Raw genomic sequence first — 15376 nt, 5'->3', positions numbered from 1 at the left:
TGCTAAAGAGCGGAATTTGGCAGTTTCGATGCATATATCCAGCGCCGGAGGTGGCTGGCCACTGTTCTATACTTTTTCCTCTAAATTTTAATATTTTTAATATGGGGGAGGCCGCGTAGACTTAATATAAACTCCAATAAAAAGCTGACGTGTTGGAGGGGATAAAGATATTAATTATTTATACCAACTGAAATTTTATGCCTTTTCATCAAGAAATGGAGAACACTCTTTTGTACCTTCGACCTATCATACTGCTTTTTTTTTAACATCTTAAACTCCTTCAGTACGAGTACGTCCGGATTTGATATTAATTTGCATCACCACTTAAAACTATGATCATTAGAGATCTGAAAACTAACACGTGGCAAATATTTAATACATCTTTTGGGAAAAACGATTAATTAGTCTAAGTTTAATACATATATCTTTGATTAAAAACATACAAATCTCCATTGATTTTTCAAAGTTTCTATTGACTTTAAATAAATTAATCATTACATTACACACTTGAAAGTCAAGGAAATTACAAAGAAAGCAATTTAGAATATTTTTATTTTATTAGTTTGTTCTAGCAAGGATATATGGTCATCATTCTTCCAATTATACAAAGCGTCACCGTTTCTCTAGGAGTAATTTAATATAAACAAAAACAGTAGAAACATGTTTATTTTTAGCAAGAAGAAACAGACTTGAAAGTCAACAAAAACGGTACGTAGCAAACATATCTATTCTTAAACATGACTTTTGAAAGTCAATAAGTAGATCTTCGAATATTTGGTTGTTGAAACATTTCTATTATTAAATAAGACTCGAAGTCTTGAAAATTATGTTTGCAAGTTTGTATAGATTTGGACGTAAAGTCATAAGACAGCATATATATTATTAATTATATACCTACTATATATATACATATATATTATAATGTAGTATTTGAATACTAATTTTGAAACATATTAACTATTTGAATATTAAATAGAATCAAAATTTTTAAATATTAATTGATTCTATTTATAGATAAGACGTTTATTTTTACGAAAGTATAATTTAAGTATGCTTTAATACCACTTCTATCATATATCTTCTATATATAAAAAGTGTGTATGAAACGGAAAATCTTGTTTTAACGGTTTTTCTTGTTTTTCCATTAAAGTTAACACCGTTTGTTTTAACGGTTTGACACATAAAATGAAGACATAAATATTGAGAGAGATAACATTCAATGTTGTTATATGATTTATTAATCTCAATAATTATAATACTTAATAGTTTATATAATAATAAGTAATTAAAGATTAGTTATTATATTTTTCTCTTTCTCCTTAACATATACACGTGTATTAGGTGCATAAGACGTGAATCCCTAAGTATAATATACATATATTATACGTTTCATTAATTCAGATTATTAAGTATTCCAAATTTAAAAATCTCATATAATATATAATACAAGTGTGTTTAATCAAGTGTTTTTTTTCCCATGGTAGTAGGACGTAGCTTCCGCTAAGTCATATTCCATACGTAGGCTTGCTATGATAGGCACGTGACAAAGGCCGTGATTCTTGAGCTAATTAAGAAAGAGTAAATTCGGCCAACAATTTCAAAATATATTTTATGATTTATATATATGCTATATATAGAAAATATTATACCACAAATTTTATAAAAAGATTATGTTTTAACTTTGTGTTGTCCCTGATCGACTCAACCAACAACAGAATAAGAATTTCAATGTTGTCTCTATTGATTGTCTACAGGATGACATAAATTGATGAATTATAATATAAACATCAAACGACACATATTTTGAACTACCGTTTGTGTTAGACTTTTATTAAATTTTTCGCATACATCTTTGCTAAAATTATAGATGTTATAAACATGTATTAGATTATATGATATTTTGAACTAATTTTTTTTATTTTCTCCAATATGTCTTAAATTATTAAGTGACATCAATAATTTTTATAAAATATATATTATTTTTTACAAATAATCATTTCATAAAATTAGACAAACGTGCTTTGCACGTTACTCCCACCTAGTATATATATAAACTTATAATATTTACCTAAAAGATTATACACTCCAAATACCAACAAGTATTTTCAAGAAAATATTTTTCAATGATATATAGCCAAACACGAGGGAAAAAAAAAAAAAAAAAAAACCATTTGTTTTCTTGTAAAATAATTTATTGAAAAACATTTGGCAAAAAGTTAATTTATTTTACATCGACAAACAACAATGGACCGTGAAAGAAAATGTTTGGAGATATGGAGACTGCATATATATATATAGCAAAACAAGATGTTTACTCGTTGAGATCAGCTCATGATCATCAGTTATTTCAGCCAGTACTAATTAATTACATATTATTCCAAACATGCGATACGATACTGATATCGCAAAAGACTTCGTGGATACTAATTCTTGTAGGCAGTCTAATTTGAACCCGTAAAAAGTGGATCTCCAGCCTAATTGTCAAACCAACGCTGGTTTGGTAGCATGCTGCATGCATGTGGGAGGCCAGTGGGTAAGAACTAAGAACTGCTCATCATGAATACAAAAGGAAGTGCTAGCTCGATCGAGGTTCTTATATTCTTCGATCGTCCGCTTCTTGTAAAGCTAAAACAATTGTATCCCCAGGTCACCAACTCCTGAAAACCCAGCTTATATTGTCGTCAAACATTTCCGAGTATCATGAAGGTAAGCCATCTTGATCTGTTGGTCAGTTCTTGTATGTATGCTATGCCAACATGCATGACTATATATACGTGTTCTATGCTCAAATCATGTGCAGCAAAAGATCGTCATTGAGGTAATATGTAAGAAACGCCGTTCCAAAGCCATGGCCCTGGCTGCTACAAAACATGGTATGCCTCGTATATACTCGAATATTGTTGGTTAAATAAAGTTGATCTTCAAATTGCATAGTATTCTGATTCTTTTTGTCTTGGTTACAAATTATTTATTTATTTATTTAATAGAAACAAAAATATCCATTCGGGATAAAAAATTACAGACATTTGTCAAATCTTATGATTTGAGAAAGAAAGACTATAATACAATCTCACCACATCTCAATATTTTCAACTCTCTAAACATTACTAGCAAGCTGATGTGTTGCCCTATTACCCACTCTATACACGAGTAAAAGAACAGTAACCAAAACAACTACACATGAATCTCTGCACTCCAGTAAACAGGTTGCCACGTATTGAATCCATCATATTATTTTGCTGTAAAGATTAAACTAATAGCAAGCAATTACTTTCTATTTCTATATGCGAAATACCCATAGTGGAACACAATTGCAGGCCTCTGAAAACTGCCAATTGCTCAATTACTTCTGGCTCTTCAACCTCTGATTTAATCTTGCTCTATATAATATTTATATACATATGTAGGGGTTTCGTCAGTGTCATTAGATGGGCAAAACCCATATCAACTGGTGGTGGTCGGAGATGATGTTGATGCAGCTTGCTTGATAGAATATTTGAGAAAGAAGGTTGGCCAAGCTAGCTTAGTAACCGTGGAAAAAATAGTGGAGAAAGTGCCCGAGAAGAAAAAAGATCCACCTCCAGCTTGTGTGTGCAAAGTACCACCTTATTGTTACCAACCACCGATGGGATTTTGTCATGGGGTTTATGTCGAATATCCACCTGGTTGCAATGTCTGCTGGGGGAATGGATTTCACTGGCCCTGGTACTGATCATCTAGCACGCCGGAGTAGATTCGTTTCCTTCATTATTAATTTTTTTGCCTTTTAAAATAATTTTATCTTGAGATGTAGATCATCTTTATTATATAGTGAATGTTTGTTCTATCCTAATCTTAAAAAGATCATAATGTACGTTCATGATTACTTGTGATCAGATTATCGTCTAGATTTGATTGTTTGCCTATATATATTTGGAGATCATGCGTGCGTACGACGAATCGTTTGAAGCTACGTACAACAATTTTCCACGATAATTATACAATGAATATTGATTAAAGGGTCTTTGAGGAAACATTAAAATATTAAAAAAACTTGTGGTTTCTAGGATTCGTTGACCTGCTTGACATTAAAAAGTTAGCCATTAATTAGTAGCACATGATCGATACATACCTTGTCGATTAGTACTTTAGCATATAGTTCAAAAAATGAATAGAATAATCTACTCTTGTTTAAGAAGAATAAAACCAAGACCAATATGCCTAGAGCTGCCTTACGTGCATAGCCATGTGAAACCACGAATCAATTGAGAATGTGCAGGCCAACTGCATGCAGCTCTACATACATGAAGACGTCATGTCCTCTTGAGTGCAAGGGCCTCCGCAAACTTGCACTCTTCCATGAGCTGCTTCCTCGGCAATTTAAGTTCTAGTAAAATAGTCATTTTTTTTTTTTTTTCCAAATACCGGAAGATCATCAAGGCGCTCGTAGTGGTTAGAAATCAAAAGATTTATCTACTAATAAATTGTATCTTAAAAAAATAATAATAAGGGTTTAATTTGAATTTCAACCAGCGGAAAAAAGAGATATAAGTACCGTAAAAATAAAGAGAAATAATAATTATAATTTTAATATATATAACTATGTAAATCTCGCTCACTCTTTTTTTTTTAAAAAAAATAAATTTTAAATTCACATAAAAAGATAATTTTTAAATAATAGAATCTATTTTTTTATAAAAAATATACAAAATTTAAATACCTTAAAATTGTATATATTATTACTCAATAAAACACAGCAAAGATGAATTTACGAGCGAAACAGCCTATGAAAAGGAAATTCTTTATTGATGCGGTGAGCCTCAGACCGATGGAAAGCAAAACTTGTCCTTAGTGCGCAAAGGATTCGGCCGAATTCAAGGCTGAACGAATGGAAGACAGGCCCAGAAGAATAAATCGTAGATGGGAAATTGAAAAAAATAAAATAATGGAGCAAGGCCCAACACTTTTCTCTTGTTTGGGTCAACTATTCGACCTTACTCTTCGTTGAGTGAAATAACTTGTGGATAATTCAGCCACCCCGATCTATACAAAGAGAGGAGTATTACATCTATAAATAAATTATGTAAATATAATTTTATAAATTAATATAATTTTATTTAATTTATTTTATAAAAAAATAATTTTATAATTTGACATAATACATCAAAATACGTCAGGTTGTGAGATTATTTTTTTATAAGAGTATTTTTATACAAAACTACTGGTTTTCATCCATAGCTTATATCACTAATGCTTTGTAGTCCATTTTATCCTATTCATTTCTACTAAAGAATTAAACATTTTAATTTTAATTACTTAAATTTAGTAATTTGTAGATTGCTAAAATTGATTGTTCCTGCAATGATATTTGTTTATTATTCCTTGTTTTATTTGCATTTTGAGGTGTTACATTTTTTATTTTTTATTTTTGCATCTTTGGTATAAAAGTGGCTTTTACACCTTCTAATCACACTACACCACATCATAATTCTATCATTTCTATCATAAACTAAACTACACCTAATTAGACTTTTCTAAAAAGAAAATTCTAAAACTTAAAATACGCGCCCTAAACCCTTAAATTTAATGCTAATTGTTTTAAAAGCTTTTATAGTAACTATTCCGGCTGTCACTTGGGGTGGCTGCCACCTCGATAGGTCGCTGAAGTCCGTCAACAGGTTACTATGATCTGGTGGCAAATCTATGAAATCCAGCCGTTGAAGTACTCCGATCGCCGGTAACTACTGTTAGTAGTTTTTTAAAAAAAAAAAAAACAGGAAATTTATAAATTTTAGTCCTGTCCAAATAAGTATATTTTAATCGAAAATAATTTTTACAAATCTTAAATAAGCAAATATGGTATATCTCTTTATAAAAAAAATAGATCACACATAAAAAAAATATATATATATATATATTTAGTGAGTCTTATTCTTTTATAAAAGATATGTAAAAAATTTGATTAAGAACTAATTTAGTTATATAAAATTAAATTATTTCATCTTATCTCATTTCATAGAATCATTACAATATTTTTTAAATTTTATATAAAATATAATAAATAATTAAATTTTTACAATTTTAAAAATAAAATTAATTTTAAAAAATAATATTATAATAATATTTTATTTAATTTTTAAAAAAAGATTTTATTTTATTTGGATTGCCCAACTAAATAAGGCAAAATAATGAAAAAATTTACATGGCACCCTGATAAATTTATTTATTTTTGTCATAAACTTTTGTTATGTACATGTATTTCATTTTTCATTTTTTTTATTTAACAAATAATAAAAGTGATAGAGACGAGATAATTTTAACAAAAGAGTAATCTTATATATGTATAGTTATAGAATATATAAATATCGTTTAATTATTTTAAAGAAGAGTAAGATTTATGATTAAAATATTAATTTTTTTTATATAAATTTTTTATTAATTTATTTTTTTAAAAAAATTATATAATATTTACACAATTATAATTATAAATATTATTTTTCTTAACAAAAACTGTATAGGATTCCACTCAATGTGATTGAAAATGATAACCAGATAAGAAGCAGAAGAAAGAAAGAGTAATCATGACAAAGGACAAAAAAAACGAAAGAAAATGACAAAAGCAGCAGATGCACAGGGACAGCAGCCAGCAAGTGCTAGGAAGTAACTCAGCTCGTACATGCATTTCAGTTTTCCTTTTTTTATTTAACAAATAATAAAAGTGGACGAGATGGCTTAAAGAAAAACTGTGTTGGATTCCACTCAATGTGATTGAAAATGATAATCAGAAAAGACGCAAAAGGATAAGAAAGAGTAATCATGACAAAGGACAAAAAAAAGAAAGAAAATGAAAAAAGCAGCAGATGCACAGGTACATAAGCCAGCAAGTGGTAGGAAGTAACTCAGCTCGTTGCTCTAAACTACTCGGGGATTCTTGTCATAGCCAAGTAATCTCTGCTCATTTTCTTGTTTCAATCCTTTTTCCGAAGGGAAAAATGGTACTGACAGAGGTCTTTCTTGCTGCATCGCTTTCGGTACTATTCGAACGGTTGGCGTCTCGCGAATTCCTGGACTTTGCTGCATGCCGAGGGGGACTTCGAAAACGGTTGGACAAGTGGAAGAAAAAACTATTAGAAATTCAAAAGGTGCTTGGAGATGCGCATGACAAGCAATACACTAATAGAGAAGTGAAAAAATGGCTTGAGGATGTAGAAGACTTGGCATACGACGTGGAGGATATTTTGGATGAGCTCGCCACAGAAGCTAATTTACAGCGCAATTTGATTGGTGGAGGAAGACGGGCCAGCACTAGTACGGTACGAAATCCCGTCCCTGCTTGTTTTACTAGTAATTTGCCTCAAAGTGTTGTTGACTTCAAGCGTATGATCATGAGAGCAAAGAGAATGAAAATCACTCCTCGATTTAATGAACTCATGAAACAAAAAGATAAACTAGAGTTGAATGAAAATGTTGGTGGTGTGTCAAACATAGGAAGGGAGGATCAGTTGCCAACTACTTTTTTGTTCAAAGATCCCGTCTTTGGTAGGGAGAAGGATGCAAAGGCCGTACTTCAATTGTTGTTCAGCCAAAAACATAGAGACGATGCTAATTTAACTAAAGTCAATGTCATTCCTATACTTGGTATGGGGGGTATAGGAAAGACAACACTTGCCCAGATTGTGTACAACGATGAAAAAGTGCAAAACTTTTTTGATCTAAAAGTATGGGTTTATGTTTCTCAACATTATGATGTTGAGACGATTACAAAAAGAATATTAGACTCTGTGGCCTCTGAAAAAAGTAAAGACAAGGATCTAAATTGGTTGCAAGGCAAACTAAAGGAGAGACTACATGAGAAGAAGTTTATAATCGTTCTGGATAATGTTTGGGATGAGGACTACGATAAGTGGACTCTCCTATGTGCTCCGTTTAAAGCAGGTGCTCCGGGAAGTAGCATTATTATCACAACTCGAAATGAGAACGTCTCATTACTTGTGGGAGCCGTTACAGTCACACCTTACAGGCTGGAATTATTGTCAAAAGAGGCTTGTTTGTCTATATTTGCCCAAGTTGCATTGGATGCAACTGACTTTAGTGCCCATTCCGAGCTTAAAGATATTAGTGAGGATTTTGTACGAAAGTGTAAAGGCTTGCCTCTAGCTGTAAAAGCAGTCGGAAGCCTCTTACGCATTAAACAATACCCCAATGAGTGGAAAAAAGTTTTGAAAAGTGAGATATGGGATATAGATCGAGACAAGGAGAAAAGTATGCTTGTTCCAGCTCTTATGTTGAGCTACCACCATCTCCCCATATATTTAAAGAGGTGCTTTGCGTATTGTTCAATATTTCCAAAGAATTATGAATTGGAGGACACGCAGCTGATTTTATTATGGATGGCAGAAGGTTTGATTCAACCACGACCAAATACAGTTGAAATGGAAGATTTGGGAATGGAGTATGTTTGTGATCTGTTGTCAAGGTCACTTTTTCAGCGGTCACACAATGATAAATCAAGGTTACAAATGCATGAGCTTATCAATGATCTGGCTAAATCGGTAGCAGGAGATACATGCTTTAGAATGGAAGACATAGTTGAAGATCATAGAGATAAAGGGAGTCTTGCGAAAAGGGCCCGCCATTCGTCTTGGTTGGCTGGCAAATATGATGGAATTGAAAAGTTTGAGTTTGTTTCTAACCTCAGACATCTACGTACCTTCTTGCATCTTATGTTGCCATCTTCAGGAAATTGTTATATGTCTCGTGATGTTCCTTTTCAATTACTTCAAAAATTACGAAACCTAAGGGCTCTCTCTTTTAGGGCGTACTGCATAACCGAGTTACCACATTCAATCAGAAATTTGAAGCATCTTCGATACCTTGACCTTTCTGAAACATTGATCAGAAGCATGCCTGAATCAATAACAACTCTCTACAACCTACAAACCTTGTTGTTAGAGAAATGTTTTCACTTAAAGAATCTACCTTCAACGTTCGGGAACTTGGTCAACCTTCGCCACCTCAATATTCAAGGAGCAATTCATTTGGAAGGAATGCATATGCAAATAGGTAAATTAACGGGTCTCCGAACACTATCTAATATGGTTGTTGGAAAAGATAGTTGCTCTGGGATAAAAGAGCTAGGGTCTTTGCGACATCTTCGAGGGACACTGTGCATTTCAAGATTGGAGAACGTGACTAAATCCAAGGAGGCAGAGCATGCTAATTTAAACAGTAATCCCCAAATCACAAGTTTGTCGTTGGAGTGGAGTGAAGATATTGATGAGTCAGAAGACAGAGCAAGTGAGTTAGAGGTACTTGAGAAGCTAAAGCCGCATGAGAGTTTGAAAGAACTCACTATTAGGTACTATGGTGGTGCAAAATTTCCGACTTGGTTAAGTTGTCCATCATTTCCTTATTTGGTGTTCTTGACAATTGAAAATTGTGAAATGTGCACATCATTGCCGCCAGTTGGGCAACTACCATCGCTCAAGATGCTTTCCATTGGAGGCATGAACAATGTGAAGGATGTTGGTGATCTTGACTTTTGTGGGGATCATGATGTCTCAAAAACTTTTAGATCCTTAGAGATTTTGAGTTTCGAACATATGACAAGGTGGAAGAAATGGAATTCCTCTGAATTAGAATTTCCAAAATTACGTGAGCTTTCCCTTAGAAGTTGTCCCAAGCTAGAGGGAAATGTACCAAACCACCTCCCTTTACTAACCAAAGTTCAGATATATGGTTGTGAGGAATTACTCATCTCACTTTCAAACTTTCCAGATCTGTGTGAAGTGGAAATTGAGGGATCAAAAGGAGTGGTGGGCGGAAGTATGGTTGAATTCAATTCATTAGAAATCAGGTCTCTTTCTGAAAACTCAAGATTCAAATCTCAAACAGAAGGGTTTGACATGCAAGCTGGGCTGAAAAAGGTCGAAGATCTAACTATTTTTATGTGTGAGGAGTGGACATATTTGTGGTCAACTGATATGAGATCACTGTCACATTTTCCATTTCTTCGTCATCTGCGCATTGATAGATGTCCCAAACTAGTTTCTTTGGTGTCAGAGGAAGTAGAAGAACGACTCCAACAGGGTGGGCCACTCATGCTCACACAAATCGAGATCAAGAACTGCATAGCCCTGGAATGCTTACCAAAGGCAATGATGTACAACAACACTTGTCTTAAGTTGATTCGAATTGTAAACTGTGATTCGCTAGAGCATATTGCAAGAGGCCAGCTACCTCCAACTCTAGAGCGGATAATGGTAAGTAAATGCAAGAATATGAAGATTTTTCTGGAGGATGATGATGCCAACGCCGCATCTCTTCTTGAGTACTTGGAAATTTACGACTGTCCATCCTTGGAACTTTTGACATCAAGTGGAGAATTACCTGCAACACTTAAAAGCCTCTATATCGGAAGTTGTCCAAAGCTGGAGTCAATAGCAACGAGCTTACAGCAAAACTCATTTCTTGAACGCATTGACGTCTCATTTTGTGAAAAGCTTAAATCCTTACCACAAGGTATACACTCTCTCAGCAGTCTAGCTCAAATTTATATTGGAAGGTGTCAGTGTTTTGAGTTCCCCTGGTACCAAGAATCCTTGATCCCTGCCAACCTGAGAGTGCTTCAGATATTGGAATGTGAGAAAATGCTGGCCCTACCTGATGGCGTACACAACCTCGCCTCGCTTCAACAATTGACAATAGAAAATTGTCAAGTTGTTGTATGCTTTCCGGAAAACAATGTTCTCACTAGCCTAACATCACTTGAGATGTCTCAAATCCAGTTCACTCATGACATACTCAAATGGGGATTGGAGAACCTTACCTCTCTTATTAAACTTGAAATCGGAGGATGTCAGCATCAGTCCTTTCCAGAGATGAGGCTACCTTCCTCTCTAATAAGTCTCAGCATCTCAGAATTCCCGGAGCTACAACACCTGTCTTCCTTGGGCTTCAGAAAGTTGGAGTCTCTTGAAGAACTGTTTATCTCTAATTGTGGAAAGTTCACCTCCTTTCCAAAGGGAGGCCTACCTTTAAAAAAGCTCGTGAAACTTCATATCAACAAGTGCGAAAAGCTCAAGTCCTTTCCAAACAATGGCCTGCCTCGCTCACTGTTGCAACTTTTTATCTTTAATTGTCCTATATTGGAAGAACGCTGTAAGAAAGATGGAGGACAAGAAAGGCGGAAGATATCCCACGTCCCTTGCGTTAAATTTCATACAAATCTTTGAGTGTTCTGATAACCTTTGAATTATGAGGTGGATATTGAAGAGATCCGATTGATGCTATTTATTGCTTCATGTCTGGTTAGTTTTGCACAAGCTTGGGAGCATATAATGTAGTCTGGTCGGATGAAGATATTCCTCCTCAACAGCATACTGATGGTAACATTTTGCACTTTTTTCAGGTTTATTTCTTTTCAAAAAAGGCGCAATGAATTTTACTCCTATGATTAACTGGTAAATACAGAGAAGGGAAGGGATTATGACAACAAACTTAAACAGTTTTCTTGGGAATGAACTGAAAAAAAAAAAAAAAAAAAAATGAAGTGCATGTATTGTATCAACCTAGAGATCCACAGCAAACGAAGGGAAGACTGGGAGATTGAATGGAGTCCCCAAGAAAGGGTTGATAAAAGCGTAATGAATTTAAAAAAAAAAAAACAATATTTTTGTGATTACTTCAGATTTCTGTGATTACTAATTTGTTTCTACTTGGATGTCTTTCCCCATAGATACCTGTCTAATGAATACTAATTTGTTCCCTGTTTGATGCTGGCAGATGTTTCAGAACACAGATGCAATCGCTATGTGAAAAATGTGCGTGGAAGTACAGAGTCTTTACCTGAAGTAATCATAACCTTTTTCGACTTCAAAATTGATACTCGTTTCTTTGCCGGAAAGTAGCTTATCTTTATGCATTTATACCCATTTTCTGATACTGGAGGTTGCCCTGTTGAGATATTACTCTTTGATCAGGAGAAGGACATCCTTTCAGAGCATTTCCATAATATCTAGAAGCCAGTGTGCAACTCTACTTTGCAATGTTGCTTTGTTTTTCCCCTTTTGTTTTAATGTTCATTTACTGATTGCATTGCCTCGTCTTCCACCAAAAGATGATCATTAATGTACACAACAATAATAAAAACCTTTCTGGAAAATTTAGATTGGGGATCGAGGAATTCATGTTCTTTGTAAGTGCTCTTGCAATGCTTCTTTTGTTTGAGTAGTGCTGCTATTCGTATTAATTTCTTCTTCTTCTTTTTCAATCAAACTTCTCATATTATACATATTTAAACTAACGTAGGTAAATTAAAGAATTTAAAAATTATTTAAAATATGTCACGTAACTGAATATTGATTGAGTTTTGCTACATACAAGCACAATAGCGTACTAATCTGTGTACCAATACTGATTTATTCATACTTAAAATTTAAATTAAAACTGTTTTCAATAAAATCTATTTTTTAACCAATAACATCATATTGATATACAGATTAGTGCACAATTATGCTTGCAATTATACTTTTCCATATTGATTAGTAGTTACTATTTCTAATGGATTAAGGCTCGTATAGATTTGAAAAATATTTTATCTTTTATATCATTATTATAATTTTTTAAAATTTTTACATAAAATATAATAAATAATTTAACTTTTTTAAATATTAATTTAATTTTTTCAAATTTTAACTTTCATATAAAATCATCTTATCTCATTTTTTAATCCAACAATTCTATTATGTTCGGAAAATCTGAAAAAATATAATACCAATCGTGCTTTTTTGGTTTTTCTTTTTAAGATTTGTATTTGTTTATTTTTTATTATTATTATTATTATTATTATTATTATTATTATTATTATTTATTTTTACTTTTTTAAATACATCAAAAAATACTTTCGAAAAAGAAAAAAGAAAAAGAAAAACATTTACGACTGTAGTATAAATTCTCGGTGGTTTCCTCGGTAGTCGAGCAGCTTCCTGGGAGTTTTCATTTTTTATTTTTTATTTTCAAATCAGAAAGAAGACCACGGTCCACTAGTGTTGCCCGGAAATCTACTTTCCCAATTTGCTTTTGTGAGAGAGAGAGAGAGAGAGAGAGAGAGGGAGGGAGGAGGGAGGAACGAGAGTCACGAGACACAGGGCATGGTTGATCATGAGCTCTAATCAAAGAGATGCTTGGACAGAGAGCTCAACTTTCACCCAAAATTCCGCCCACTTATCTTGTGCGAGCAAATTTTTGGTGTTTAATCAAAGAGTTCTTCTTTTTACCATCTTTCTCTGCTCCTTTGAGATCCTGCACTGTAAGTTCCCCTATTCTTCTTTTTTTATGTAATCCCCAACACCACATCGATTCTTCCTCTTATCAAGTTTTGGTTTTTCTAATTTTTACTCAATTGGGGTTTTTGTTTCTTGGTTATTTTCTAGCTGTTCGACCTTGAGCGCATATTTCATCATGCTTCTATTGAAGGATGAGGGTGCCATCACTTTGGTATATTTAGGCGGCAATGGTTATTTAATGCTTCCACAAAAATTCCTCCTGGAACTCTGGTAACTTCACAGCTAGACGTGAGGTTTTTTTTTTTTTTTTTTTTCCCTCTCAAGGCTTTTGACTTGCTTATTAGGGGTTTGGTTTTGTTCCCTTTTTTATTAGTCTAGAATTTGCTTGAATGACTGGTAGGGCTTGTTTGGGATTGTGGTGAGAGTTTTAAAAATTGTTTAAATATTTTTAAAAGTTTTTTAATGAAAAAATTAATTTGTTTGGGCGTTACGTATTAAAATATTTTTAATCTCAAATAAGTTAAAAAGTAAATGTATTTTTTTGGATAATGCGAAATGTAATTTAAATTTTAAACAAACTATCAATGGACGAAAATATCTATACAACTTTAAAATAATTACAACTTTTAAACTTTTAAGAATACAATCATAATCTTTAAAAATTTAAATAATCGTCATTTCTACCTTATAAAGTACTTTTTTAATTTATTTTCAAACAAACGTAACATGTTTAAAAGTATTTTAAATATATGGTTACCAAACAGTAAATAACTTTTTAATAGTAAAACTTATTATTTAAATTAGAAGGTTTAAGTCCTAAAGTTATAAGCTATATTTCCTACCGCAATCCCAAATATGCACTTAGTTGTAGTATTTTGTGTGATATTTCTATGTACTTTTCCTTTTTAGGTCTTGAATTGCATGAATGGGTGCCATATACTTGTTCTTCAGAGCTGATTATCTGTAGTAAATGATTTCTATTTTTTTTTTTTTTTTTTGGCAGTATAACTCATTTTGGAGGTCTGGGATATTGCTCATTCTCACTTCCTAGATTTATTTTTTTAAAATAGGTATTCATAAGGGAAAAAAAAAAGGCATAGCCAAGTAGGCAGATAGAACTTCTAAGTAGTTCTACATGATCATTTTATTTTTATTTATTGGATATTTATAATTTATTTTTTCTATTCTCTCTTTGTTATTGTTAATGGTGCTAATAATAATATTATTATTTATATCTGAACTAATATCTAAAATCATTTGGTTAAAATCCCCAAGGATGGGCTCTGTGTTAGACTGTAGTCTTAGGAACATGCTCTCCAAGGTTTAAGATTCGGATCCGTAGGCTCAAATAATTTTTGCGGTCACATACCATTTGTAAAAAGTCTCTCTAGTTTACTCGATCCATATGACATGGTCACGCTACATGGATCTGGAATTTAACATTTGGTTTAATTAAAGCCTCGGTAATGTGCATTTTACTTTCAAATTTGGATTTGCATTGAAATTTTTTATTTTTTTTCCCGGCACAAAAAGACTTAGCTAGGTAATATCATCACCGATAAACATTTGGTTAAAAGCCTCTGTAATGTGAGTTGTAGTTTAATATCACCACCAACTCTTGCCATTCTTGAACAAATTTAGAAAAATAGAGTAATTTTATATGGACCCAGTACTTGACCGCAACACTGCTTATTGCTTTTTGGCATTTCAAGACACCAAATATGGACCCAGAAAAACTGCATAATCATTGCAGGTAGACGTCGTGTCATTGCCATCCCAGTTAGAGTCACAAAAACCATTCAGCTGCAATGTTTCTTTTCCAAAGAATAGACCACGATGTAGGGAGCCCTTGAGATAGTGTAGAACATGTTTAGCTACTACTTAATGGGTTGAGAGAGGTTGATGCAGAACTAGCATAGGGAGTTGAGAGCGAAAGCTCTCTCTGGCCAAGAGAGTGTGCGCTACTGCAAAGCGCCCACTATATTTCATCTTCAAGAGGATCCCCATGGGCCTTGAGTGAGTGTGACAATGGATGCCAATGGAGTGGAACTAGGCCTTCCACCAACCATTTTGGGCCTATGTAGGAGGTCAATGATGTTTTCGGTCTGAGA

The 15376-nt window shown here is 33.1% G+C and overlaps 2 protein-coding genes and 1 long non-coding RNA gene across 8 annotated transcripts; all 3 read left to right on the top strand.

The window, feature by feature from the left end:
- The first annotated feature begins 2568 nt into the window (after positions 1 to 2568).
- On the top strand, positions 2569 to 3887 carry LOC122299883 (heavy metal-associated isoprenylated plant protein 47-like). Its single transcript, XM_043110362.1, has 3 exons — positions 2569 to 2706; positions 2801 to 2873; positions 3408 to 3887. The coding sequence occupies exons 1-3, from the start codon at positions 2701 to 2703 to the stop codon at positions 3710 to 3712; spliced, it is 384 nt and encodes a 127-aa protein (XP_042966296.1). The 5' UTR covers positions 2569 to 2700; the 3' UTR covers positions 3713 to 3887.
- A 2911-nt stretch (positions 3888 to 6798) lies between these two features.
- LOC122299477 (putative disease resistance protein RGA4) lies at positions 6799 to 12179 on the top strand. The gene is made up of 2 exons (XM_043109815.1): positions 6799 to 11366; positions 11764 to 12179. Exon 1 carries the CDS (start codon positions 6840 to 6842, stop codon positions 11211 to 11213), a length of 4374 nt encoding a protein of 1457 aa, XP_042965749.1. The 5' UTR covers positions 6799 to 6839; the 3' UTR covers positions 11214 to 11366; positions 11764 to 12179.
- Positions 12180 to 12919: 740 nt separating this feature from the next.
- LOC122298596 lies at positions 12920 to 14556 on the top strand. 6 transcript variants are annotated; one of them, XR_006239468.1, is made up of 3 exons: positions 12985 to 13288; positions 13413 to 13558; positions 14269 to 14556. It is a non-coding gene; the product is annotated as an uncharacterized LOC122298596 (long non-coding RNA). The 6 variants fall into 6 exon arrangements; XR_006239470.1 differs by lacking the exon at positions 14269 to 14556 and adding an exon at positions 14175 to 14254 and having other exon boundaries at positions 12986 to 13288; positions 13413 to 13553; XR_006239467.1 differs by having other exon boundaries at positions 12987 to 13288; positions 13413 to 13553.
- Positions 14557 to 15376: the final 820 nt, after the last annotated feature.

This window comes from Carya illinoinensis, chromosome 16, assembly GCF_018687715.1.
Source record: "Carya illinoinensis cultivar Pawnee chromosome 16, C.illinoinensisPawnee_v1, whole genome shotgun sequence".
Taxonomy (NCBI): Eukaryota; Viridiplantae; Streptophyta; class Magnoliopsida; order Fagales; family Juglandaceae; genus Carya; species Carya illinoinensis.
The sequence above is the reverse complement of the archived record's forward strand: the minus strand, read 5'-3'. Positions and strand labels throughout refer to the sequence as shown.